The sequence below is a fragment of the Notothenia rossii genome (genome assembly GCF_949606895.1).
Source record: "Notothenia rossii genome assembly, chromosome: 9".
NCBI classification, from domain to species: domain Eukaryota; kingdom Metazoa; phylum Chordata; class Actinopteri; order Perciformes; family Nototheniidae; genus Notothenia; species Notothenia rossii.
This window is the reverse complement of record NC_136907.1, coordinates 78,489,610-78,517,026: the sequence shown is the minus strand read 5'-3', so window position 1 is coordinate 78,517,026 and position 27,417 is coordinate 78,489,610. Positions and strand designations below refer to the sequence as shown.

General features: G+C 39.6%; 1 protein-coding gene across 2 annotated transcripts in view; it reads left to right on the top strand.

Moving 5' to 3' along the window:
- ranbp9 (RAN binding protein 9) overlaps positions 1-26,770 on the top strand; it is a 34,073-nt gene extending 7,303 nt beyond the window's left edge. The window contains exons 4-14 of one of the 2 annotated variants that reach the window (XM_079651977.1): positions 2,171-2,338; positions 5,715-5,737; positions 9,054-9,238; positions 14,378-14,490; positions 14,995-15,103; positions 15,686-15,828; positions 17,805-17,952; positions 18,939-19,054; positions 20,240-20,391; positions 21,809-21,920; positions 22,527-26,770. In XM_079651977.1, the coding sequence (XP_079508103.1) occupies positions 2,171-2,338; positions 5,715-5,737; positions 9,054-9,238; positions 14,378-14,490; positions 14,995-15,103; positions 15,686-15,828; positions 17,805-17,952; positions 18,939-19,054; positions 20,240-20,391; positions 21,809-21,920; positions 22,527-22,657 (1,400 nt within the window). In that variant the 3' untranslated portion in view covers positions 22,658-26,770. Of the gene's footprint in view, positions 1-2,170; positions 2,339-5,714; positions 5,738-9,053; positions 9,239-14,377; positions 14,491-14,994; positions 15,104-15,685; positions 15,829-17,804; positions 17,953-18,935; positions 19,055-20,239; positions 20,392-21,808; positions 21,921-22,526 lie in introns of both variants that reach the window. The other variant, XM_079651976.1, reaches the window with a different exon arrangement.
- The last annotated feature ends 647 nt before the right edge of the window (positions 26,771-27,417 follow it).

Sequence of the window (27,417 nt, the reverse complement as noted above, 5' to 3'; positions counted from 1 at the left end):
ACTAAAGGTTTCCCGCGGGGTCTTAAAAAGTCTTAAATATGATTTAAAAAAAAATAAAGGTCTTAAATATGATTTAGAGGGTCTTAAATATTATGGGATTTGAAAGGTACTTCTGTGTTGCGATCACATCTAAATTTTGGGGGAAATGTCCGGGATGCAAAGTAGCCAGTACGGTAAGAGCCTTTCAGTTCCCCCCAACAATTTGTATTGAAATAAATGGAACCAGTAATCACTAACTTTTTTCCCCCCGGCCCCTTATCGGAGAACACCCAGCTAGTAACCTAGCAACCAAGTCAAAAACCTTGGTATCTTCAAATCTACTTACAAATAAATATGGGGAAGTGTAAGTTCAACTGTATTTGGTTGGAAAACATTGAATTGAGAGCTTGGTTGAAACCAATGGAGGGAATGTGTTTGAAGCCCGCTGCACCTTTTGCAAAATAAATTAGCGTTTGTTTTGCTAATGTAGCGTTAGCTCCCGCAACAACACCGGGGGACCTCCGGGCGACGTTTGGGTCTACGTCAACCCTTAAAGCGGAGGTGCTGTAGACGCTAAATACCAATCCTACAACAGCAACGATGAAAGATTGTAGCCAAGGCAGCAGAGCTCTGAATATAGCTCTTGTCACGCACACACACACACACACACAGTTCTGTGCTGTTATGTTCAGTCACCGTTCTCTCTCTCTATATATATATATATATATATATATATATATATATCAGACATCATTTAAACTGTTAGAGTGGGTGTCAGTTTGTCTGTGAGCTTATTGTTTGGTACAGATTGGATGCACTGGGTGTAGGTGTGAGAGACGTTTCATTTCCATGAGTTATTTGTCGTTTATCTGAAGGCATATCCATGTTGTCAAATTTTTAGAGAGGCTGGTTCAGGATTTCTACATGTGTGACAATCCTAAAGAGGTTAGGGAGTTAACCTCTACTCCTAGCCATGGATCTAATTTAATCTAATCTAATGTGTTTTATAAACTTCTGAAAATCTTACTGAGTCCTGCACTTCATGTAATTGTGCACCAAATAAAATAAAAAACAGGTGAAAATTCAAGATGTTTTAACTTGCATTACTTTCTTATATGAAAGCTCATATTAAATACAAGTTGAGATGTAGAGGCAGAGTATGGAAGAGCAACATGAGAACATTTGATGCATATCAGGGCTATTTCTGAGTGTGTTTTTAAAGCAGTGCCTTAACCAGAGGGCCAGCATATCAAAACAGAAATACTAAAGTTACATGTGAATAGAATAAAGGCGATTGTAGCTGCGCAAACAAACTGAAAAGTGTTTACCTAACTCTGTCTGAAGGAAACCAAATCACCTACCAGCGGCTGTAGAAACACATATTACCAGGTTATATTTGATATCCTGTTAAATCTGCCAAACGGGTGCAACAATGATGTAATGTACCGTCATTTTCCTCTATCTGGCAGACAGTGCAGACTAACATGAAGGGAGATAGATGGATGGATAGATAGATACTTTAGAGTGATGCAGTGACGGGTCCTAAAACCCGGAAGTAAACTCCTTCCGGTTCCCTCGACAAAAAAGTAATTGGATTTCTCCATAGGATTTTGGAAAATAGCTTGAAATAAGGTCTGTGGTTGACACACATTTAAGAGAAGGATCACGTTTTGTTCAGTCGGATAATCTCCACATGTCTACCCTCCTTTTATCATTTTCGAATCATAAATCTAATCGATAGATTTATGATTCGAAAAGGTAAGGAAGGTACCCATGCGCAGCTTACTTCCAGGTTTTAGTACTGCACCAATCTATTGATCCCAATTTTGGAAATTCTTTCGTCACAGAAGCAGAGGTGTGTTCAGACATTAAAATATAATTAACAATTACAAATGAAATATAAACAATATAAAATATTCTGGAAGTTAGTCATAATAATACATTGGCTGTGATTTATTTTAACCCTTGTTAATAAACTTTGATACTGGGTATTATTTAGTAACTTTAATGAGAACACAGATGGTCTTATTGGTCCCAAGCGCAGGAGTTTTTCTCAGCACCTTTTCTCTGATATATTTGTCATTCTATGTCTGTTTTTGTTTTAAATTCACTCTCAGATTGGACTATTTGTTGCATATTTCGCACCTGCTTGCTCCGCACTCTTATTCTTCAAAAAATTCTCCTCCCTCAGGTTGGGACAAGCACTCGTACGGTTACCACGGAGACGACGGTCACTCCTTCTGCTCGTCCGGCACCGGGCAGCCCTACGGACCCACGTTTACAACGGGCGACGTGATTGGCTGCTGCGTAAACCTCATCAACAACACCTGCTTCTACACAAAGAACGGACACAGCCTAGGTAAGGAGCACAGAAACAAAGTTCAACAACTTCTGTTCCACTGTAGAGTAATAATGTGATTTTTGTTTACATAAGCAACAAATGAGCTTTCCTGCTAAAGTCTCTTTCTAATCTCACGAAAGCTAGCGATCATCACCTGGGAGAATCAGGTCTCCAGACTAACTTTCTATATTTGTTACATTTTTGTGCCTTATAGCCTTTTTTTACATTTTATTAAGACATTGTGCTTTTTTTTTCTTCACGAAACTGTGTCTAGGGCTGGGCGATTTGGCCTAAAAATAAAATCTCGATTTTTTTTTTTTTTTTTTTTTTTTTTTTTTTTTTTTTTCTTTCTTTCTTTTTCTAACTAATGGAACATTTTCGATTTAAACCTCGATTTTTTTCTGTTTTTTATGTAATATGTCACTGAATCTGTGATCGCCTGCCACCGGGGCCCTTTCTTGTCATAAGGAATGACTATTGAAAATGCTGCTGCCAAGGTTACCTGCTTTTTTGCAGGCGCTTTGTGGCTTGAGCTAGCATCTGCATCTCTTAGTGCTACACACTCCTGCCATTCACTGGCCCAAAAAAAATCGATTTATAATGAATAAAATGAACACATTTGTTGCAATAGTAATTGATGCACTAACTACATTACTTACTTGTACTACAACATTTGAATCATCAGTTCTTCCTCATTTTCCTCAATTGTTCATATTTGGTTTATTAAAATATATTGATATTGTGGTCATTGTTAAAAAAAAAATGAAAATTATCGGCCGAAAATTGTTAAAAAGGCCCTTTCGGCTTTCGGCCGAATATCACCGAATGTCCGAGAACAGGGTTACGTTGATCATACTCCGCATATTTGTCCGGGTGTTTTGATTTCAAGTGGTGGAGTAATCCCGAAGTGGTGAAAGTCTTTGCAGTTACACCCCCTCGAGAAATGTCAGCTGAACACGTTTTACAAATCACAATCTGCTCCTCTTTCTCTGATATTTTTGAAATATCTCCAAGCGGCAGACATGTTGGCTGTGAGCCAGCCGCGAGCATGGTCGCGCGCCGTGCTTGTCGCCGCGTTTTGATTACGTCATCACAACAACACGTTAGGTTACCAAACTTATAGGTGCATTTGTTGTTGTTGAAGGCCTGGCTGTTAGTCTTTATTTACACTAGTTAGTTGTGGGCCTACTGGCCTAGATGTTTATGCAGTTTGAAAGCACCTTGGCTTTGTTCTGAATGCACTTTGTTGTAGTTATCCTACAGAGAAAAGAAAATGCACTTGACTTGGAATTAATGTACTGTATGCATTCAAAAGAGCTGAATAAATGTTTTATGGACCCATTATAGTGATTATTATTTAAGTTAAGTTTTGCCATAATCATGTCTTTTTCCATAATCAGGTAGCTGAACAACATTGGTAAAAAAAAGAATATATATATATATTTCTATTAATCATTTTCGGCCTTTCGGCATTCGGTTTTCGGCCAACTGTTTCCTATTTTCGGTATCGGTTTCGGCCAAGAATTACCCATTCGGTGCACCCCTATAAATAGTGTTTCCGGGCCAGCGGGCCTTTTATAATGTCGAGCCCTGGCCGTAGTCACAGGCAATGTGGCTGAGTTTTGTGCACGATCTGGAAAGTGAGAGAGTAAGCTACTACGGAGTCCCTTAAAGCAAAACAAATCTGCGGAGTCTAGAAATGTATTTGAATCGCGATTTTTCGGTTCATCCATTTCACAAACCTTAGGACAGTAAAAATGCAAATTAATCGTTAAAATCGCCCAGCCCTAGTCTCAGGGCTTCTTAACATTTAACAACCTATTCATTTGTCATACCCACTTAGCGGGAAGAAACTCAGCTAACTGACGATATGAACAATTTTTACCGAAACAAAGCACAAGTCTCACAAGAAGCGTCTAAATGAGCCCCGACTTAGCACAGAACTCATGTTAAAATACCCTATTACTTATCGGATCCCACAAACAAGATATCGATTAGCAAGCTGAGATTCTACAGGTGATTCTACAGGTAATCGTATCATCACTGAGCGATCAGAACTCGCGGCGAAATGACAACAATTAGCTTTACGGGACCAAATCGGAAAATAAGTCTTACCGTTGCTGTGTTCTGATCAAAAGTCATGTTCAATGACATTGGATAAACCTTCATTTTTATTGTTGCAATGTGTCTGTGTCACTTTGAAATGATTACTGATATAATCCATCTTCATTTTTATGTGAAAAACTGAGATTTCATATTAGCTGCTAATGATAGCTACCAGAGTGTATCGCAGCTTCCTGTTTTGGGAATTCTGACCGTGCATCTCTCATTCACCAATGGGTAATGTTTAGAAGGATTTTAGGAACTTCCCCTCGATTCTATTGGCTCTAACGGTTAAAAAAGAGATGTCAATCATCAAAATCGACCGAAGGGGGCCAGAGATATGGAAAATGCTCCCAAATGAGCCCTGAAGTGGTTTTTTTTTTCTAAACCTCTCTAAAAAGGTCAAATGTCACTTGTTTTGCATCAATCTTGATACAGGGTACTTATTATATGTTATAGTTTGGATTCCTAAAGCTTTTAGTCAACCATCCCATCATTCAAGGGTCGTTTTCACTGAGTAATGGGTTTCTGTTTTTTGGACGGACAAAATAATTTAATCTGAATTTACTTTAAAATAAAAAAAATCTATTATGATTCCGATTCTTCTACATCCAACCCACAGGTGTATCATTGCTTTGAGAAAAAAGATTATTAATTTACAGGTTAACTGATGTTCCCAGGCAAGCTCAATTTGTATTGCACAAAGGGATAATCACTTTAGGGAAATATTGGTTAGAAGACATCTAAAGGAACAAAACATAAGCAAATTGTGTTTTTAAAAGATCATTTAAATGTGTAGCAATGCATTCAGTTTTCTTCTAGTTCCATTTTTGACCAGTTGATTAGCTACTCAGCCGCAGCACATTAAACAGCACGTAAACACTCCTGCAAATATCAATGTGGTCCAGTTAGATGCTCTTGTGGTCTTTTACTCTTTAATATCACCGCTAACTGTCTGCCATTAGCTTGTAGATACAGGGTGATAACGAACACTGAACGGAGGATGTCAATCAAACACACTCACACCTCCATGCAGCATTTCTACTGACCCCTTTTTTAAAACATGCTGACTGCAAAGATGGAAGACTAAATGTGACTAAGAGTTAGACCTGTCTTGTTAACATGGTGTTGAAGAGGTCAGATTAATGCAGAACGATGACAGGTAAACACACTGAGGCCTCCTGCTGTGTGTGTGTGTGACTGTGTTTGTGTGTCTGTCTGAGGCAGTGGCAGTGTGTGTCTGTCTGTATCGTCCTTCATGCTGACTCTCTCTCCCTCTCTTCCTCTGCAGGCATTGCCTTCACAGACCTACCAGTAAGTACCACATTATCTCCTCTCCTTAAGTTTCCATAATTAATCAGGACTCTAGGACAAATCAAGTGTTTGATTCCCTGCAGAGTGTCCACTGTAGTCCGAATGTTTACACTGTGTGGAAAGCGCTGCAGGCTGGAACATTTCTGGGCTTTAAATGTTGATTATTCAGGTAGTTGATGTTCTAGTTGGAAATTATTAAGACACGAAGGGGAGAAACAAGCCCGGACACATTTCACACATCTGGAGCGTTTTATTGAGTAGTTTAAAAGCTATGTTCAGCATGTAGTGACAAATTATTAGATGTACGACCTGTTTCCTTTCTGCTTCACTAAGACACATTTGAACCTTCTTGTTATACAATTTGTATCCGTAGTGTCGGTATCTTTAGCTATACCCAGTCAAACGCAAGCAAGAGTTTTTTCGGATTTTCATTTCAATTTTTTTCTTTTTTTAAAACAAATTTCCATCCTTAAATCTTTGCATAAAAGAAACGTTTGTGTTTTTTTTTAATTGATTAACTCTGGCAAGCTTCAGTATTTGTCATAATACCCTCTTTGGAGTGTCTTAAGGATTTATCATGTCCAACTAAACAAGCAATTTTAAACAAGGGTTTTTTTTTAGATCCAGAAAAACAAGAAAACTGGTTAAAAATGTGTTTTAATCTTCTTAAAATGTTGGCCATGAAAGTCCATTTTTTACATATTATGAAGTAACTGAACTAATGAAAGCCTACATATTCAATATGATGTTTTGTGTTGCAACAGGACACAACTTGTGTTGCTTTGTGCTGTTGTGGCTTGTCATCAGCTCCCATGCTTCATTATGAGAAACACTCCCACGCCAAAAGGAAATTAATTCTAATGGGATTCATGCATGTATTGACGGCATCGAGATGTGAGAGGAGACGCTTGTTTTGCAAAGTTTATTTTCCTCCTCTCGTCTTGCAAATTAAAACGAGTCTGGGAAGAAGCAGAAAATAAGAGTCTTATCCACAACAATAATCCATTGAGCAGAAAACAGTGTTGGCAGCGTGCCAGACATTCATGCTTCTGCAGAGAAGTGCGTCACCTCCACACAGCTGACCTTTCTGGTTATTGAACCGGGACAAAGGCGACTCTAGAGACACACACACAACTTTTGTACTTTTACAACTGTATTTATTCGCTAACCCTTAAAGACATGTACAGCTTCTGCTCTGGGTTATAGAGGGGCTATCTGACCAACATTAAGCAATACAAATATATTTTTTTATTGTATCTTTGTGGCTACAATAAGCTTAACTGCTGCCCCAATCCACAGCAGTACAGTTTTTGTGACATGTTTGTTACATTTTCCAGTTAAAGACAAGTATAGTATATTTTCCTTTTCCTATTAATATGTAGTGTCTCTACTTTAAAGAGTCCTCTCCTGCTGATGTTCAGGTGTATATCAGTATGTAGTGTCTCTACTTTAAAGAGTCCTCTCCTGCTGATGTTCAGGTGTATATCAGAATGTAGTGTCTCTACTTTAAAGAATCCTCTCCTGCTGATGTTCAGGTGTATATCAGTATGTAGTGTCTCTACTTTAAAGAGTCCTCTCCTGCTGATGTTCACGTGTATATCAGTATGTAGTGTCTCTACTTTAAAGAGTCCTCTCCTGCTGATGTTCAGGTGTATATCAGTATGTAGTGTCTCTACTTTAAAGAGTCCTCTCCTGCTGATGTTCACGTGTATATCAGTATGTAGTGTCTCTACTTTAAAGAGTCCTCTCCTGCTGATGTTCAGGTGTATATCAGTATGTAGTGTCTCTACTTTAAAGAGTCCTCTCCTGCTGATGTTCACGTGTATATCAGTATGTAGTGTCTCTACTTTAAAGAGTCCTCTCCTGCTGATGTTCAGGTGTATATCAGAATGTAGTGTCTCTACTTTAAAGAATCCTCTCCTGCTGATGTTCAGGTGTATATCAGTATGTAGTGTCTCTACTTTAAAGAGTCCTCTCCTGCTGATGTTCAGGTGTATATCAGTATGTAGTGTCTCTACTTTAAAGAGTCCTCTCCTGCTGATGTTCAGGTGTATATCAGTATGTAGTGTCTCTACTTTAAAGAATCCTCTCCTGCTGATGTTCAGGTGTATATCAGTATGTAGTGTCTCTACTTTAAAGAGTCCTCTCCTGCTGATGTTCAGGTGTATATCAGTATGTAGTGTCTCTACTTTAAAGAGTCCTCTCCTGCTGATGTTCACGTGTATATCAGTATGTAGTGTCTCTACTTTAAAGAGTCCTCTCCTGCTGATGTTCACGTGTATATCAGTATGTAGTGTCTCTACTTTAAAGAGTCCTCTCCTGCTGATGTTCAGGTGTATATCAGTATGTAGTGTCTCTACTTTAAAGAGTCCTCTCCTGCTGATATTCAGGTGTATATCAGTATGTAGTGTCTCTACTTTAAAGAGTCCTCTCCTGCTGATATTCAGGTGTATATCAGTATGTAGTGTCTCTACTTTAAAGAGTCCTCTCCTGCTGATGTTCAGGTGTATATCATTATGTAGTGTCTCTACTTTAAAGAGTCCTCTCTTGCTGATGTTCAGGTGTATATCAGTATGTAGTGTCTCTACTTTAAAGAGTCCTCTCCTGCTGATGTTCAGGTGTATATCAGTATGTAGTGTCTCTACTTTAAAGAGTCCTCTCCTGCTGATATTCAGGTGTATATCAGTATGTAGTGTCTCTACTTTAAAGAGTCCTCTCCTGCTGATGTTCAGGTGTATATCAGTATGTAGTGTCTCTACTTTAAAGAGTCCTCTCCTGCTGATGTTCAGGTGTATATCAGTATGTAGTGTCTCTACTGTGACATGTCTCCATGCTTTAATGTTCAAAAAGCTCTTAATTATTTATTTCTGAAACCAGAGCCCGGCAGGCTCTGTTGTGATTGGTCAACTGCTTAGAGATGTCCCTCCCCTTAGCATCACGTACAATGAGTTGTAGCATTAGCCAATAGAAGAGTGAGTGTTACATAGTGATGTCAGTGATGTTCACATGCACAAAAACCTATAGAATACACAAAAGGAGAGGGAAAATATAAAGCAGGATAGGATTTCTCAAGTAAATAATAAAAAAAAACGGCCACATTCTAGATATTCTATTTATTTATTTTGCGATTATTTACCTTTACAGTTGTATAAGGTTCTTCTTTGGCAGTTCAAATCTTAAAAGTACAATGTGTTTGAGCGCTAGCCAATAGAAGCGCGAATGATCCACAGTGATGTCACGATGTAAACAATGGAGTCCAATGGAGGTGTTTTCCAGGTGGCTTAACCCTATATTCTCTAATTTCTCTCTGCTGCAGCCGAACTTGTACCCGACCGTTGGTCTCCAGACTCCAGGGGAGGTGGTGGACGCAAACTTCGGGCAGCACCCCTTTGTGTTTGACATCGAGGACTACATGCGCGAATGGAGGACGAAAATCCAGGCGCAGATCGACCGCTTCCCCATCGGAGAGCGAGAGGGCGAGTGGCAGTCCATGATCCAGAAGTAAGATGATTTTAAAAGTTAATTATTGTGGTTTAAACAAAATACTTTTAGATCTTATTTCAGGCAAATGTTTTTTTTGGATCGGTCGGAGACCTCTGAAGTGAACTAAACAACCTAAAAGAGGTGGTCTCGGACCGCTCGCTTGTGAACTCTGGAGGGGTTCATTGCTGGTGTGAACGCAGTCCACACCAAAACACAGGAAGCGTAGTATTTACGAGTCACAAGAATGCGGATGTCTTCACAATCTTTAGCGAAAGAGTGAAGCAGAATGAAGTGTTGAACAGTGTTTTGTAAAAATGCTCCGTCAACTACACATAAAAGTCAGAGCCACCTGTCGTCGGTGAAAACGCCCCTCCTGACTGCTGAACATCTCATTATGTGTTATAATGTTTTTTATTGCACGTTATCTGATTATATAATCATATGCGCCGTCTGCTATGCTCTCAGCTCTCCAGAATAACAGCAGTATCAAAATAACCTGCCGATGCTCCAAAGCTACGTTAGAAATTGCCGGGATTTGCGTTTTTACCCCCTTAATATCTGACCAATCGTTGAACAGCATTTCCGAGCACATGACTTGTGTTTAAAGTTTATTGTTCGTTTGAGTTTTGCCCGTGTGAACGCAAACCTAACCTTCTGAAAAATAAAACGATGTAACAAACTGTTTTGTAGTGGACTATTTGGTGTGAATACGACCTTAAAATCAGCCGCTGTCTCGACAAAATGATGAGTTAGGTCAGGGTTCTGCAACCTTTTTGACCAAAAGAGACATTTTGCCCCCTTTTCCACAATTTTTTTTGTCTGGAGCCGCAAAACATATTTCATAGCTTGATAGCTTATAAAGTTGTATATATTGTTACATCATAGACAAAAACTAGAATTTCTTTGCATTTTTTATTTATTACATTATAGAAAACAGTTTACCTCATAAGAAAAAAATAACTCTTATAAAGAGAATACAAAAAAAATACACAGGCCTACTTTGAAATAAATTAAACTTCAAAATAAATAAAACCTATAGCTGCACCCTAAAAAGAGTTAACTGATTGAATTATGACTGAAGATCGTCAGCTGTCTTCCTCGTCCGTGTTTGTCCTCCAATACGTAAAGGCTGCAGCACCTTTGACAACTTCTCTCTACATATCAAACATAGCGGTAAACCAGCATCGTTTGCTGTGAAAGCAGATAACTCTGTCCACGCAGAATTAAACCCTCTGTGTTCCTCCGATACTTTTTTACTCTCTGATGACGCTTATTTTAGTTGACCTAATTAAAACCGTTTTATTTATTTTTTATGTGTCACAGTATCACCTCAAAATACTAGATACGAAACATTTTCAACCGTGCAACAAAATATAAATAGTCCTACAAATATTTTTATTTTATTTCCTTCTTATTTTTGTCTAAGCTCAAGGGAGCCAGAGCAGAGGGCTTAAAGAGCCGCGGGTTGCCGACCCCTGAGTTAGGCAAATTTGCAAAGAAACACAAAATCGATATAAAGTCTTTTTAAGATCTTTTCTTTTAACGCTTGCAGCATGACGACTCCTCCTGAGTGCTCTGTGTGAGAGAGACTCTCTTATAGGGAAACATCAAAGATCATTCACATGACAACACAACAACATTTGGGCTCAGGTGGATCACATTAAGCAAAACTCGCACCCTACAAAGAACAGTTTGGTGTCTTAGCTTCCCCCCCAAAGCAAACGTCTTCCTTTCCTGTAGTGTCATAAAACCCTTCATCTCACCCTCCTGAACACAGACCACATGTTCTCAGACATAATGATTTAAAACACTTGAAAGGACACTACTTAGTTAAAAGTTACATTTCATTAGTGTTACCCTGTGTTAAGCTTTAATACCATGATTGCCATAACATTAACAACCAAAAACACATTCAGAAAATCATTGACCTCCACACAAGGGAACAGGAAGGGCTAACATGCTGACTCATTCCTGCACCACTCTATTTAGTAGGAGGTCTTGTAACGTGACACCAACAGTAACGTTATGAAAACTGTAACAAAATGAGCTTTATTTCTATTTTAAAACCCATTTTAACTACTAAAGCAAACCTATAGTGGATTTACAATTTGAGCACTTACCATGACTTAAAACTGTATTCAGGGCAGTTTCACGAGCAATGCTGATTTAATAATGAGTTAAAGGGAAGTTTTGGACACTTTAGGTGACAGGGAATCAGTGCTGATATGATGGAGAGCTGTGATCCAGAAGTGAAAGCTGTGGCACTCTGTCTCTCTTCATGCTGATGGGATTAGCTCTCTGTTGCTATGATGAATGGTCCCGAATGGATTTAATCTCCATTTGATGGGGATTGGGGGTGGAGGGAGCCGTCGTCTTTTATCCAGGAAAGTCGCCTTACTGCGTGGGATTGAAAACAGGAAGTTGGCGTGCTTGCGTCCCATTGGTTGGATGTGTTATTGTCTCTGCAGGAGATTTGTGGTCATCGTGTTCCTGCAGCTCTGCAAACACGTCACGAGAGGCGATTTTGAGGGAGAGAGAGAAAGTGCAAATATTACACTGGGTTTCATCCTTTTTAAAGCACTGTTGCATTGTGGGTCATCTTAGTACTGATGGAGGGGTGTTTTCATCATTTTCCCATGAAAAGGTCAGCATACTTGGACACATTAAACGGATATTTTACACACATTCTTGAAGCATGATTCTGATTTCATACAACTTATTTTTGTTCTTTTAGTGACCTTCTATATCTGTTAGGAAAATATTTGTTTCATAAAGTTAATTCCTCAAATTCATGCAGTCATAGAAATGGGAAACAAGCTACATTTTTGCAATGGACATAAAAAACATTAATTTAAGGACAAATTATCACCAAATCTGTCCGTTGGTGAACAAACAAACTTGGTTGAACTCACTTCTCTATATAATACATGGACTTTTTATCAGTTATTTTAATCAGCAAACTGATTTAGATAGACTGACATATTGCTCCTCGTTTAAAAGTGTCCTTGCTCGTTTTTATTGCCTAATTTTATTTATTTTTTTCACTTTTTTTTTTTTAAGCAATGCAAATATACAGTGGGGCCAAAAAGTATTTAGTCAGCCACCAATTGTTCAAGTTCTCCCACTTAAAAAGATGAGAGAGGCCCGTAATTGTCATCCTAGGTATACCTCAACTACGAGAGACAAAATGAGAAAAAAAAGATGATTTTTTTTTTTTGGTGTGAAGAAATCAACTGTGGGAGCAATTATTAGAAAATGGAAGACATACAAGACCACTGATAATCTCCCTCGATCTGCTCCACGCAAGATCTCACCCCGTGGGGTCAAAATGATCACAAGAACGGTGAGCAAAAATCCCAGAACCACACGGGGGGACCTAGTCAATGACCTGCAGAGAGCTGGGACCAAAGTAACAAAGGCTACCATCAGTAACACACTACGCCGCCAGGGACTCAAATCCTGCAGTGCCAGACGTGTCCCCCTGCTTAAGCCAGTACATGTCCAGGCCCGTCTGAAGTTTGCTAGAGATGATCCAGAAGAGGATTGGGAGAATGTCATATGGTCAGATGAAACCAAAATATAACTTTTTGGTAAAAACTCGCCGTATACGGCCCGCGAGACCATTTGGTACGGCCCTCGAGGTAATTTATAAACACACGCAAAAAAGAAAAAAATTAAAGAAATCTAGACCGCAAAATAATTAAACAAACGAGTGCCTGTTTTTCCTGGCCACGGTCAGGGTCCTTGAACACAACACGAGCCTAACGTGTCAAGTATTGTCATACTGATATTCTGTACAAACTGTGAAGTCCACTGAGACAAATGTAACATTTGTGATATTGGGCTATATAAATAAACATTGATTGATAAAAAAAAGTTGTTATTAATAAACAAGAATACAGTTTGAAAGGAGAGTGATTTGTAAGATATCCATAAAGAAAAAGAAAATCTGCTTACAGTTCTGTTTCATATGGGTGTTGAGAGATGTATCCATGGGTCTCTTAATGTTGCTCTCAAAGTGCACCAGATTGATGCTTTTAACTTCAACATTTAAAAAAAACGTGCATACGTGAGTCATGGTAAGATATCTGGATTACGAGGTTGCTTTGTACAGCATGAGAGAAAGGCCAAATGAATGGGCTGTGATTTTAGTATTTTTAAGCAGAGGTTAATCATTTGTACGGCCCTCGGAGGCTGTTGAAAAAATTGAAATGGCCCTTGAGAGGAAAAAGGTTCCCCACCCCTGGTGTAAAGGAAAGAATGAATGGGGCCATGTATCGTGAGATTTTGAGTGACAACCTCCTTCCATCAGCAAGGGCATTGAAGATGAAACGTGGCTGGGTCTTTCAGCATGACAATGATCCCAAACACACCGCCCGGGCAACGAAGGGGTGTTTTTATAAGAAGCATTTCAAGGTCCTGGAGTGGCCTAGCCAGTCTCCAGATCTCAACCCCAAAGAAAATCTTTGGAGGGAGTTGAAAGTCCGTGTTGCCTAGCAACAGCCCCAAAACATCACTGCTCTAGAGGAGATCTGCATGGAGGAATGGGCCTAAATACCAGCAACAGTGTGTGAGACCTTGTGAAGACTTACAGAAAACGTTTGTCCTCTGTCATTGCCAACAAAGGGTATATAACAAAGTATTGAGATGAACTTTTGTTATTGACCAAATACTTATTTTACACCATAATTTGCAAATAAAGTCTTTAAAAAACTGACAATGTGATTTTCTGGATTTTTTTTTTTCTTTCTCATTCTGTCTCTCATAGTTGAGGTATACCTAGGATGAAAATTACAGGCCTCATCTTTTTAAGTGGGAGAACTTGCACAATTGTTGGCTGACTAAATACTTTTTTGCCCCACTGTACAACTGCAACGAAAGTAACTAACTGGATAACTGGATGGCCTACCTGCCTGTCAGCCTTCCATCTGTGCACAAACTTATCTCGTGCACTCATTGGTCACGTTCGTGTGTGTTGGAGGAGGGGCTCTGTGAAGAATTTTTTTCGGCTGCGTACTTTCAAATTCTAGTGCACTCGAGCTGGTTTCTCCATCCTTACCTAACCTACCTTTAATAAATGCTCGTCTCTGTTGAGTGTAAATGCTCTAAAGATCTCCCTTGCTGTGTCTAATCCCAGAGTCTGTCTTGTCTCTTCAGGATGGTGGCTTCCTACCTGGTTCATCACAGCTACTGCGCCACGGCTGAAGCTTTCGCTAAATCCACAGACCAGGCCGTGCACGAGGAGCTGGCCTCCATCAAAAACAGACAGAGTGAGTCCTCATGAATGATGCTTCTAACGGGTTCAACACAGGAACCAGAAACTCTCTAATCTGAAAGGAAGTCGAAAGCTTGACCGCTAAAAGCAAGGGGCTGGATGTAGATCAACGCTCACACTTGTCGTTTCAAATGATCATATAATCAATTCTAACATATAGTCTTATACTCTGTTAACTTGTGTTGTAAGTGTTTAACAGAGACAGATGTTAAGGATTTACATTTCAGGAGAGCACAAGGAAGAGTAAAGGGGGTTTTCTGGTTTGATGATGGGATGGAGGAGCAGCTGTTTCCTCATGAATATACAGAGAGACTGTCAGCAGGACTTCTCTATCCTCTGGGGGTGAAGCTGCTCTGTTCCTGCATTAGAGATCCATTTCACTTGAATATTGATTTTAGTTATACGAAATGTTGAGAAATATCCTCGTTAAATAAAACATGTCTGCACAGCACACACAGTGTTTTAAGTCTCACCTCTGATGCTCCCTGTCGCCGTGCAGAGATCCAGAAGCTGGTGTTGTCAGGCAGAATGGGCGAGGCCATCGAGACCACCACGCAGCTGTACCCCACCCTGCTGGAGAGGAACCCCGACCTGCTCTTCATGCTCAAGTACAACCCCCCCGCTGACTCAAAATGTTGTTGTTCTTCACATTTTATTGAATCAAATCACCTATTATATATTCTATACACCTGTTGTTACTGGAAGATCATCAGGAGCCTGTTATTACTTAAAACAAACTAAGATATTGACGGTTTTTCAACAAATCCCTGAAGATTATCGTTCAAAAAGTTAATGGTGCACTTCTTGTGGCATCTTTGGCTTTTATTGAAACTCTTCAATACTTTAAAGCAGTGATTGTGATTTAAGCATCAATATTGAAAAGTAATATTTAAAGAAATGAGGAAAATAAAGTGAACTTAATGAATCTGGAAGAGGGGAGATTAAGTTATTTTACCGCCGTTATATACCGTATTTAGCTTTTCTATAACCTGACCTGTCTTTAAACCATAAAATTCAGATTATTTAATGACTTTTTTTTCTGTTTACTCTACTTCCTTTCATTGTCTCCTTCCCATCTGTTGTCTTTTCTGTTTTTCCTGTTTACTCATTGTTTCTTTTCGTCTGTATTTCCATCTTCTCTCCTTCTTCCTCCGTCTCTCTCTCTCTCTCCCTTCCCTTCTCCCCCTCAGAGTGAGACAGTTCATAGAGATGGTGAACGGGACGGACAGTGAGGTGAGATGTCTGGGGGGTCGCAGCCCAAAGTCTCAGGACATTTACCCCGCCTCCCCCCGGCCCTTCAGCCCGAGCCACAAAGCCAGCGGCTCCCTGCCAGGTACACAGATACATAAATACATATATTCTTCTCCATGTTACACACTGACAACGATTACCTTTTTACAGCCGAGTTTCTGTATCTGGAAAAGTGTTTAGTTTGAGCAGCTTGAACACTAATGGTATCTGTGCACGGCATGAAGAGTTATCTTTAGGTCATTCGTTTATCACAGTCTTCTATGTGTGTTTCAGAACAGACAATTTGCACTTTAGTTCATCGTGAACACTTTAGTTCATCGTGAACACTTTAGTTCATCGTGAGCACTTTAGTTCATCGTGAGCACTTTAGTTCACCGTGAACACTTTAGTTCACCGTGAACACTTTAGTTCATCGTGAACACTTTAGTTCATCGTGAGCACTTTAGTTCATCGTGAGGACTTTAGTTCATCTTGAACACTTTAGTTCATCTTGAACACTTTAGTTCATCTTGAACACTTTAGTTCATCTTGAACACTTTAGTTCATCGTGAACACTTTAGTTCATCTTGAACGCTTTAGTTCATCGTGAGCACTTTAGTTCATCTTGAGCACTTTAGTTCATCTTGAACACTTTAGTTCATCTTGAACACTTTAGTTCATCGTGAACACTTTAGTTCATCTTGAACACTTTAGTTCATCGTGAACACTTTAGTTCATCGTGAACACTTTAGTTCATCTTGAACACTTTAGTTCATCGTGAACACTTTAGTTCATCGTGAACACTTTAGTTCATCTTGAACACTTTAGTTCACCGTGAACACTTTAGTTCACCGTGAACACTTTAGTTCATCGTGAGCACTTTAGTTCACCGTGAACACTTTAGTTCATCGTGAACACTTTAGTTCATCGTGAGCACTTTAGTTCATCGTGAACACTTTAGTTCATCTTGAACGCTTTAGTTCATCGTGAACACTTTAGTTCATCTTGAACGCTTTAGTTCATCTTGAACGCTTTAGTTCATCTTGAACGCTTTAGTTCATCTTGAACGCTTTAGTTCATCTTGAACACTTTAGTTCATCTTGAACACTTTAGTTCATCGTGAACACTTTAGTTCATCTTGAACGCTTTAGTTCATCGTGAACACTTTAGTTCATCTTGAACGCTTTAGTTCATCTTGAACGCTTTAGTTCATCTTGAACGCTTTAGTTCATCTTGAACGCTTTAGTTCATCGTGAGTGCTTTAGTTCATCTTGAACGCTTTAGTTCATCGTGAACGCTTTAGTTCATCGTGAACGCTTTAGTTCATCGTGAACGCTTTAGTTCATCTTGAACGCTTTAGTTCATCGTGAACGCTTTAGTTCATCGTGAACGCTTTAGTTCATCGTGAACGCTTTAGTTCATCATGTGAATGTGCCAGATGTTTCCATGGCAGGTTGATAGCATTATAAGAAAAACAAATGAGAACACATAGGATAAGAGAAAAACAACACAGTGACACAGATCAGTCCCTAAAAAGCAAGTAGCATCAACAATACTTGACTGTTATTATTTCCATGATTTTAGAAGTCAAGCACAATTTAATAATAAAGTTGAACCACAAATAAAATAAAAACGTAACCAGTGTGTAACCGTTTCACGGTTAGGCGTCACAAATGTATTCTTTGCTGTAAATAGAGCTGCACCTTTTTAAAATAGGAAACACATGAATCTGGTTTAGTTGCGGAGGTCATTAGTGTAAAGCAGAGCCTTCTTTATATAAATCAAATCAGTAAAAACTTTATTTATATAGAACCTTTCTTACACAAAGGTTAGGGATGGTAGGCTTCACAAAACTAAAACTAAAACAGTCCATAGACAAAGCATAGAACACGTGACTTTGTGATTGAAAAACACATTAAATAGCAATAGAAGTAAGACGGGACTCAACAAAACAAAAATAACATTTCATTAAAAGTCAAATAACTGCTTCTTTTTGTTGTTGTAACATTTTGTGGTTTTTGAGAAATGAAAATAAAAGTAACATTTGAAACACGTCCCTCTCTCCCCTGTTGTGTTCAGGGTCCGACGGCACCTGCTGTAATGGAGTGACGTCCAATAAGAGCCACAGCACCCCCCCTCACAGTCACAAGCCCTGCCCCCCCGCCTCACCCCCCCCTCCGTCTGACGTCAGTCTCAACGGGAGCCACAGCCAGACGCCCCTCACCAGGTACCACACACACACACACACACACACACACACACACACACACACACACACACACACACACACACACACACACACACACACACACACACACACACACACACACTCTCTTAATGTGCTTATTCATGCTCTATTGTTATTAAACCCCTCAGACACTGCAACGCCCACACAGGAAACTTAAATCCACATTCACTTCAAGGGTATAAATCTACATAAATATATTACTGTGAGAAACAAGAATAATTTAAATCTGACTGACTCTAAACTCTGCAGATATTCTGAGAGGATAAACTCCTATATGATAATGTAGGAAAACTGCTGTAGTCTACAAGAGATAGAGATATATAGGTAGCTAGCAGTACTGTATTGATCCCAATTTAGGAAATGATCCTGTTTACAACAGCAGCAGGTTTTCGTGGCATGAAACATAAAAAAGACACAGTAAATATATAGAAATCAACACTATAAATGTATATCTATATAATCTAAGAATACTCAATATAACATGTTAGGAAATACGTTAGAATACATTATAATATAACGGCTAAAGCTTAAATACAAAGAAAGGATGCTGTATAAATGAGACTATTGTACAAAGCATGTCTAATGCAAAGAGATGGCATGTGAGTTTAATATAATACTGACCAAAGCTCTCCGTCCAAACAACAGTCTTAAGTTGCACAAACAATATAACCATCCACCCTTTACCTTTTTACAGGTGAGTGAGAAGCTGCATCATTAGGAAATGTTGGGTAGCTTAAAACAACTATTTCTCAGTTAGTTATACTTGAAATACACACATTCAACACAAAAAGGAACACCTAGGCGTGAGTGGTTGACTTCAAACATGTCTGCTGGAAAGTCTTCGACATGAGATATTACTCACGGTTATAATCCTCAGTGACGCTATGATATCCCCACTCATCCTTCCTTTATTAGGGTTAGTAGTGATCTGTTGCCCATGACAACCCTCTGTCTGTCCTCAGTAGCGATGTGGACATGGAGGTGGACCACGTCTCCAACGGAGTCACAGAGTCGTCCTCCAACGGGTTCCTCAACGGCTCCAAACACGTGACCGAGCCCGACGAGTGTGAGGCAGACATGGGTACGCAAAGTGTGTGTGTGGATGTAATAACTACTATATTATAGCGTTTATCAGCATGGATACATACTTCAATAATTCTGTGTAAATATGCCACTGGTAAGGAAAGGTACGTTTATGTATAAAGCACATTTTAGCCAATACAACAACATGAAAAGCAATTGCTACGTTACTGTCCGTTACTGTTTGTTTTGTTGCTTTCTACTGTAAGAAATGTGTTTGTTTAGTAAATGTGCTAACGAGCCCTCTTTGTTTTTGATTTATTCACCAACATCTTTGGCAAATCAGCATCCTCTTTCGCTTGCTCTCACGGTTATTGTTACTTCCCTTTTACCCCATGACTATCAGGGAATGAAACCGCAATAGACACAGAGCAAAAGAAACACAATTGAAATGGTCATTAAAAAGCTGCAAGAATACAAATGAAAACAGAATAAACTGGTATAAATATATACATAATTAGCCTCTCTCTTTTAGGCTTAGTCTACTCGTTAGCAGTAATAGGTTATTACTTAATGTTTTACTTTTCAGGATCTGTAACAACAGTTATGTTTTGTTAAGTCTCTGTAACGTGATTTTAGGTATCTCTGAATCTCAACAGTACTTCCTTCAAAATGTATTTTAACACATATTTAGACTCAAACGGATGTTGTGCTTCCTGCATTTTGGATATTGCACAGAACCATACTCACATTTGTATTAATCAGGCAGCTTCATTACCCTCGCGCTCCGAGTGCCTGTGCTGAATATATTCCCTCTAAAGCATAGAAAGACATGGCAGTGTACGATAAAAATTAAAAGACTAGAAATAAACATTCCAAAATGTAAACATCTCAATAGAAATAAAATAGCATTAAAAAAAAAAAGAAATGTAGAAAACATACATGTTGTGTTTATATACAGCCCTAATACCTTCCTGTCATTACACATATAAGTGTAAGCGCTCCATCTAAATGCTGTATATGTTCCCTGTTGAATGTCTCGATAGCTATTATTATTATTATTTATTAAAAATGTTTGTTATACCCCTGGAAATAATTACTGTACTCTATTCTTACGTAAGTTTGTATGCTGCTGCGTGTGTTTGTTGTTGTGATGTTTTTGTTTTGATGGCACTTTTTAAAAGGGAGAAGCTTTCCTTTCTTTCATTGTACATGTTTAAGGACATGAGATGATTCTGTTCTGCAGAGGTGGAGTCGGCTCAGTCGAAGAGGCAGCTGTGCGGCGGCAGCCAGGCGGCGATCGAGAGGATGATCCACTTCGGCCGCGAGCTGCAGAGCATGAGCGAACATCTGCGCCGCGAGTGTGGGAAGAACTCCACCAACAAGAAGATGCTGAAGGTAACAGGAATCGCTCAGTGGAAAACGATCGTTACATGAGGTTGTTTTTCTGTTTGTGTCAGGACTGTCTTTAACGTTTCATTATACACTTTAAAACGTGTGCTTTTTTTACTGACACACGGCAAGCTATAATGTGTTGAACAGCATTTTGAAGAAACCTAAACAACCTTAACTGAAATAGAGGTACAGTGTTATTAGTATGACTTGATTCAGGTGGCAATGGCATGAATACAAAAATGTATAAAAACTGAAGCAGCAGAGACTGAGACATTCGGACAAAAAAACTAAATAAATTCTCATCATTCTTGTTCAATGCAACTCAACAAAATCATATTTTTATTTAAAGGTCACCTATCATGCTGTTTTTAGGCAATAGCATAGGTCTCAGATATATATAAAAACATGTCTATGAAGTGTTTTGCTCAAAATACCAAACAGATCACCCATTCTAGCCATGCCTCATATCCCTCTATTTCACTTCCTGTTTCAAAAGTGCTGATTTGGGTATAACGCTTCACAAGAAGTAAAAAATTGATAAATAAAAAAGGAGGGGTCTGAGCTCATGCGGGACCCGGCGGCTACTTTCTAAACTAAATACTGTCGTGATGAAACGCCATATCATGGATTATCAAGGATTCTCTCTGAAACAGTATGGAGCTCAAAGGCTTTCTCTCTTGCCGGTTATACCACAAGGTGAGTTCCTTTTTACTTCCTGCTTCTTCACACACATGCTCTCCAGTACAGGTTAGCTCTGAGTGTTAGCCATGCTAATGTAAACACCGACCATATGTGAACCGCTCTATCGAAATCAGTCGGAAGTCACAACGGCTCATTTCAAAATAAAGGTGGATTTGCGTAAAAGAATAGTTTTTCGGGTGTTTTGTTTGATTTTAACTAAACAAAGTCTTGGCTTTCAGAATATGAAACTTTTATTTCCAAAATCACACGACGCTTGTAAAGGGAAGATGACAGCTCTCACTCGCCACTCTGCTGTTCCGCAGCTCTCAAATATTTCCAAGCAAGAAAGCGCGTAAGCCTGTTTCCCCAAGATGTTGAACTGTTCTTTAAATTGTAACACGCCATAACAACACCAAACTAACCAGTTGTTCTTCAAGAAGATATCACATTTTGACCTCCCTATATCCACTGATACCAGAATCAGGTTTATCACCAGGTAGGTTGACGCGTACGAGGAATTTGACTTGATGTCGTGGTGCATACATAAAAATGTAATTAATTTTTTTTTTTTAAAACACAGAACTATTTTAAGAACACTATAATAACATTAAAAAGATAAGAAGAAATATAGTAAAATAAAGCAGCATTATATTGAAATAGAGCGGAATCAAATATGTGTAGTAATAAAACAGATCTTCAACATTGTGAACATATCTGTATTTTGTGTGTCCTGCTGCAGGATGCCTTCAGCCTGCTGGCGTACTCGGACCCCTGGAGCAGCCCGGTGGGTTTCCAGCTGGACGCCATCCAGAGAGAGCCCGTCTGCTCCACCCTCAACAGTGCAATACTAGGTACGACGTAGCCATTATCAAAGACCCCCATCCCCCCAGCAACAAACGGTTCTGTGTGCTGCTTCAGGACAGAAACCACCAGACTCAGACAGTTTCATCCCACAGGCCATAATGCTGCGTCCACACGGGACGCGTCCGGTGTGGACGCAGCATCAGACTGTTGAAAACCTGAAGTTTTGAAAGAACATCCATCTGTTTACAACGTACACATTATTTATCTAATATCATATTCCAATCACTTGTAGACTCTCCTTGCACTATTTATATTCTATTTTATTTGTATTGTATTTACTACTATTGTATCTGTTGAATCTGAATCTTGAATCTTTACTAGTGAAGGAGTATTTTAACAATTCAGTATTAGATTCAAAGGTGTTATCATCATATGCTCCGTGCTCCTCCAGCAATGCAACATATATAATAAAATAAAAAGTAGGGCAAAAGTCTATAAACATGTAAATATGATATGTACAGAATATGAGATGAAATGTACATTAAGACAAATAAATTAAATACGGTTTTAATACTTTTACTTAAATAGAATATTTGCGTACTTCTTACCTTCAGTCCTGACATTGTTGTTGTTGTTCCCTCCTCTTCCTCCAGAGACTCACAACCTGCCGAAGCAGCCCCCCCTCGCCCAGGCGGTGGGCCAGGCGGCGCAGTGCCTCTCCATCATGGCACGCACCAGCACCGGATCCTGCGCCTTCGCCTCTGTGGACGATTACCTGCACTAGCCCCATGCTTAAACACAACACAACACAACACAACACACACACACACACACACACACACACACACACACACACACACACACACACACACACACACACACACACACACACACACACACACACACACACACACACACACACACACACACACACACACACACACACACACACACACACACACACACACACACACACACACACACACACACACACACACACACACACACACACACTCACACTCTGAGGAACTGTCCAGAAACGCCTCCTTCCACCTCCTCCATCAGTGAAGTCGTATTAATGCTCCGATTAAAAAAAGTAGGCGAAAGTTCACTCGCTCCTGCTCCCCGCTGAGGACCTGGAGACGTTTCTGGGCAGGTGTTTTAGATTGCTAACACATCGTACATTTAAAAAACAAAAACATCCCTTTCCATCGTAAATATGAAAAAAACACCTCGCAAACAAACCCCTCTTTCCCCTCCTCCTGCAAGGCTGCGTCTTTCTGACTGACGGTGTGAAAACGCTATTAAAAGGGTAGCCGACTTGGAAAAAAACTCTGTATACAAACCGACCGACCGACTGACTGACAAAAAAAGAAACCCCTGGTCAAACAGAAGTAGAAAAACAAGTAGAAAACCGACGAGTGGTCCCTGTAAACCAGGTACACACACACACACGCATATAACACACACACACACACGCACATATAACACACACACATGCACATATAACACGCACGCACACACACACACACACACACACACACACACACACACACACACACACACAATAACACACGCTACAGGCTGATGCTGAAAACAGGACGGAAAATACATCTCCATTTGATCTCCGGTCAACTTAAGGCTCCATTAAGGATATCATAATCCCCCCTTTCTCCCCCCTTTCTCCCCCTTTCACACCTCCACTCACTTCAGGACATTATCGGAGATTTGTGTGGCGCATGTGGACTCGGGACTTTGAAGAAGCCGGAGAGAATCTGCAGTCTGAACTCCCTGTTTTTAATATTCTGTTTTGTTTTCATGAGCAAATTTGCGGGGTGGGTGGGGGGGGATGGTTACCTGGCTCTTGTTTTAGGTTTTTCCAGGTTTACAAGGCATCGGCGCAGACTATTATTATTCTTCTTCTTAATTATCATTATATTAATTATTGTTACTTGCATTCACAGTATATTTGTTGAGCGCCAGCAAGAGCAAGTTCCAGTTACTATAATAAAGGTCCCGATCCCATCGATCACCAGTGTGTACATGTTAACGTTTATATATGAATTTAACAAAATGGAATTATATCAATAGAGTGAGATATTTAGTTATCAAATGAAAGGAAATCGTTGAAAAAAAAAAAAAACCAATTATTTTAATGCTTTGTACCGACATCAGTGACTCCTGAAGCGTCGAGTTCTTATGTCGCCGCTTTTCTTTTGTCCAGGGTTCCTATGCAGGGGAACAATTATACATCTGACCATTTCAAGGTCTTTAAGATGATTACATGTTACTTGTTAGATAATGGAAAACAAACTTAAACTAAAGGATATCTGGAACTTTAATTTCACATGTTTTGTTTCTAGCCGTAAAGTAATGTCTTTACCTCAGCCTAGCTACATTTAGTAAAACCCTCTAAACTTTTCTGGATTTTCGACCCAGTGCAGGAACCCTGCGATGACCTCTGACCCCCGTTTTTAGTCGTTAAATCCCCCGCTGCACAGCAGGTTTGATGCAAACGTTGTTAATCTTTATGTTCGTATCGATGTCTATGCTAAACCCCTTATTATCCCACAAAGAACTCAGGAGCCAAACATGTCCCTTTGTTCCTCATGGCTTTAGAATCGGCCGACAGACCCCTCGATTACAGGTGGACTCGTTTTATTTTGTATTAAAAAACGCTTCAGACTCGAACGCCGGGAAAAACAAGCGACGGCGAAACTGAGCTGCGATGAAGTGCGCCTCTCAATGAGCTTTGGGTCACTTTCACAGAGGGAAAGATAACGAGACTGCACCGACGCTCACGCTACTTTTATTTTACAAAAAAGTTAGTATTTTTGGGTTTATTTGTGGAAACCGTTTTTAAGCTTTAAGCGGAAAGAGTGGACTTTTTTTAATGACAACAAAGAGACGGCATAGCAACTTCTGCGGTGCGAAGAGATCATAACCCGGCAGAGTTAACGCCCCTAAATGTTTATACACGTTTATTTTTTCTCCCCGTTTCAACACGTGTTCAAGCTGTGTTTCCCCTGTTGACATTTTGGGTGACTCGTTGCATTTGTATTGCACTCAAAAAGTGGAAGCTAGTAGGCTAGGCTAATTAGCCAAACCCAGAGGAACAGAGCATTGAGGCCAGTTTCCGTAGTGGCCAAACCAGACCTACATCTGAGGAGACATCTTTTTAATCAACATATTAACACTCAAGTAGCCCTCATCTAAACCATAAGGTCCATACAAGTTTTAAAATGCACTTCTATCCAATCCGTTCTCTGTTCATTCAAACGAGGAGATGCTTGTGCGCCTGCTCTATGGGCCCATAGATGCGCCAATGAGCAACACCTCCAACACGGTATCCAGTTCTCTTTATTTAATCGTGGCTAAAGCTAGTTAGCTCGCTGAAGTTAGCCGCCCCCACACATTCGATCTTTGTCCAGCATTTTATGAAGGAGGACATCTTGTTTTGATCATCTATACATTCAAATCAAACACCAAGGGGATATGTGCTGAATTAGTAGCCGACATTTCTGTTATTTCTGGTTTGGGTCAATGTTGGGTAGCAAAAGTAAAATGTCTGTTTTCAGTTTGTCAGATAATAAACCTCAACCTAGTTTGAATGCTAGTTTGATCTCTCTAGTAGCATTTTGACGATAAACAAGTTATCATTTATATAGCTCCAGTTGAAATAGAGGGGTGCAGCAATTGAGATTTGTGTAAGTTAGCCTCTTCCTGTTTCCCTCCACAAAAAGCCAATGGGATTTCTCTATTGGATTTGGAATATCGCAGAAAGTAATATCTGCCGCAAACAAACATTTATGATAGTAAAAAGCTAACGTTAGGCTATAAAGGAACTACAGCACGGTCACAGGACTTCACGCATCACCGCTAAGCTAAAGGCGGCTAATGTTGGGCTATAAAGGAACTACAGCACGGTCACAGGACTTCACGTCACCACCGCTAAGCTATAGGAGGCTAATGTTGGGCTATAAAGGAACTACAGCACGGTCACATGACTTCACGTCACCACCGCTAAGCTAAAGGCGGCTAATGTTGGGCTATAAAGGAACTACAGCACGGTCACAGGACTTCACGTCACCACCGCTAAGCTAAAGGCGGCTAATGTTGGGCTATAAAGGAACTACAGCACGGTCACATGACTTCACGTATCACCGCTAAGCTAAAGGAGGCTAATGTTGGGCGTGATGACGTTTAGTCGTCTCATTTAGACACTTGTTAGCAACATCCGCTTACGTATTTATTGTGGTCAAATAAAAATCTCTTCAGTTTGTGTTAACCCCAGCCCATTGACTTACAGAGGGAACAGGAAGTGCTAAAATGCTAACTCATTCAAGCTCCACTCTTTCAGGAATGAAAGCCCCTAAAGTTTGCTTATCGTCTCGGAGGAAAGCTTTCTCTTCTCACTAACTTTTCAGTTTTGTTACAGAGTCCTCCTTGTGTTTCTAAAAGCATCGATGGGGAAAATAAAACAATAAAAAACCTTCAGTATTGTCAACACCACATTTACAAAAATAAAGAACCAAATACTTCGGGAAGGGTCTCTGGAGGAACCGGGCTTTTCTGTCCCTTGGTTTCTCTTTGTTTGTTTTTCGGATCGCAAGCAGTCACGGCATCGTTTAGAAAACTTCTTAGACAAAGTGTCTGTTGTCATTTTCTGAGTACGGTCTGAAACCTATGCATGCCATAGTAAAGTGGTGGTAAGATCAAGTTAGATGTCTCTTATTTTATTCTTTTTTGTTTCTCCTCCTGTTAGCCGGTTAACGGTGTGTAAGGAAGATGTCAACCAGTAAGTTGTCCACTGCTGACTGTGTCCATTTGGAGAAAAAAAAAGTGCAATTTGTGTGAGGGTGAAAAGATTTATATTAAAAAAAATGACAAACGATGATTCACGAGTCTGGATGCTGCATGACGCCTGGAGAGGGAACTGTTTTATCCTGTTTGACAAGAAACTACCTTAAAACAAAAGGTGATTTGATTCTAATAACACTTACCCACAGCACACACTACAGAAACTCTAAACCTGGCCCAGTATGTGTCTAATATCTAGTCAGAATGTGTCTACACCTGATGTAAGACTTAACTTCAGAAGTAACACTGCAGTGAGATATCGGGTCTTGTTTTTAGACAATCATCATCTTAAGTCAAAACATGTTATTTTGAATCGTATCTCAGATTTAACACATTTATTAGAAAATCACCAACTAACAAAACAGAACACTTTTTAGCATTTGCGGATTATATTGTAACATAGCATTTCCTGATTCTGGTCAAATATAGTTAAATGAGTTCTCCAGATAATTACAAGATGTGATTTATTTAAATATGTCTTACTTCAAGGAATCTTACCAAGCTAATGCTCATTTGTTCTATTGGCAGGTTTTTTTTACTTATTTCAAGTGAAAACACCTTGTTTTCATTATTGTTTAACTTGTTTTGGAGCAGCATTTGTTTCCAGTGCATATGTACCCTCAAAGGAAAAGTCCACCTATAAAATCTGCACCCTCTTAATAACTGACCAAACATATAGAAATA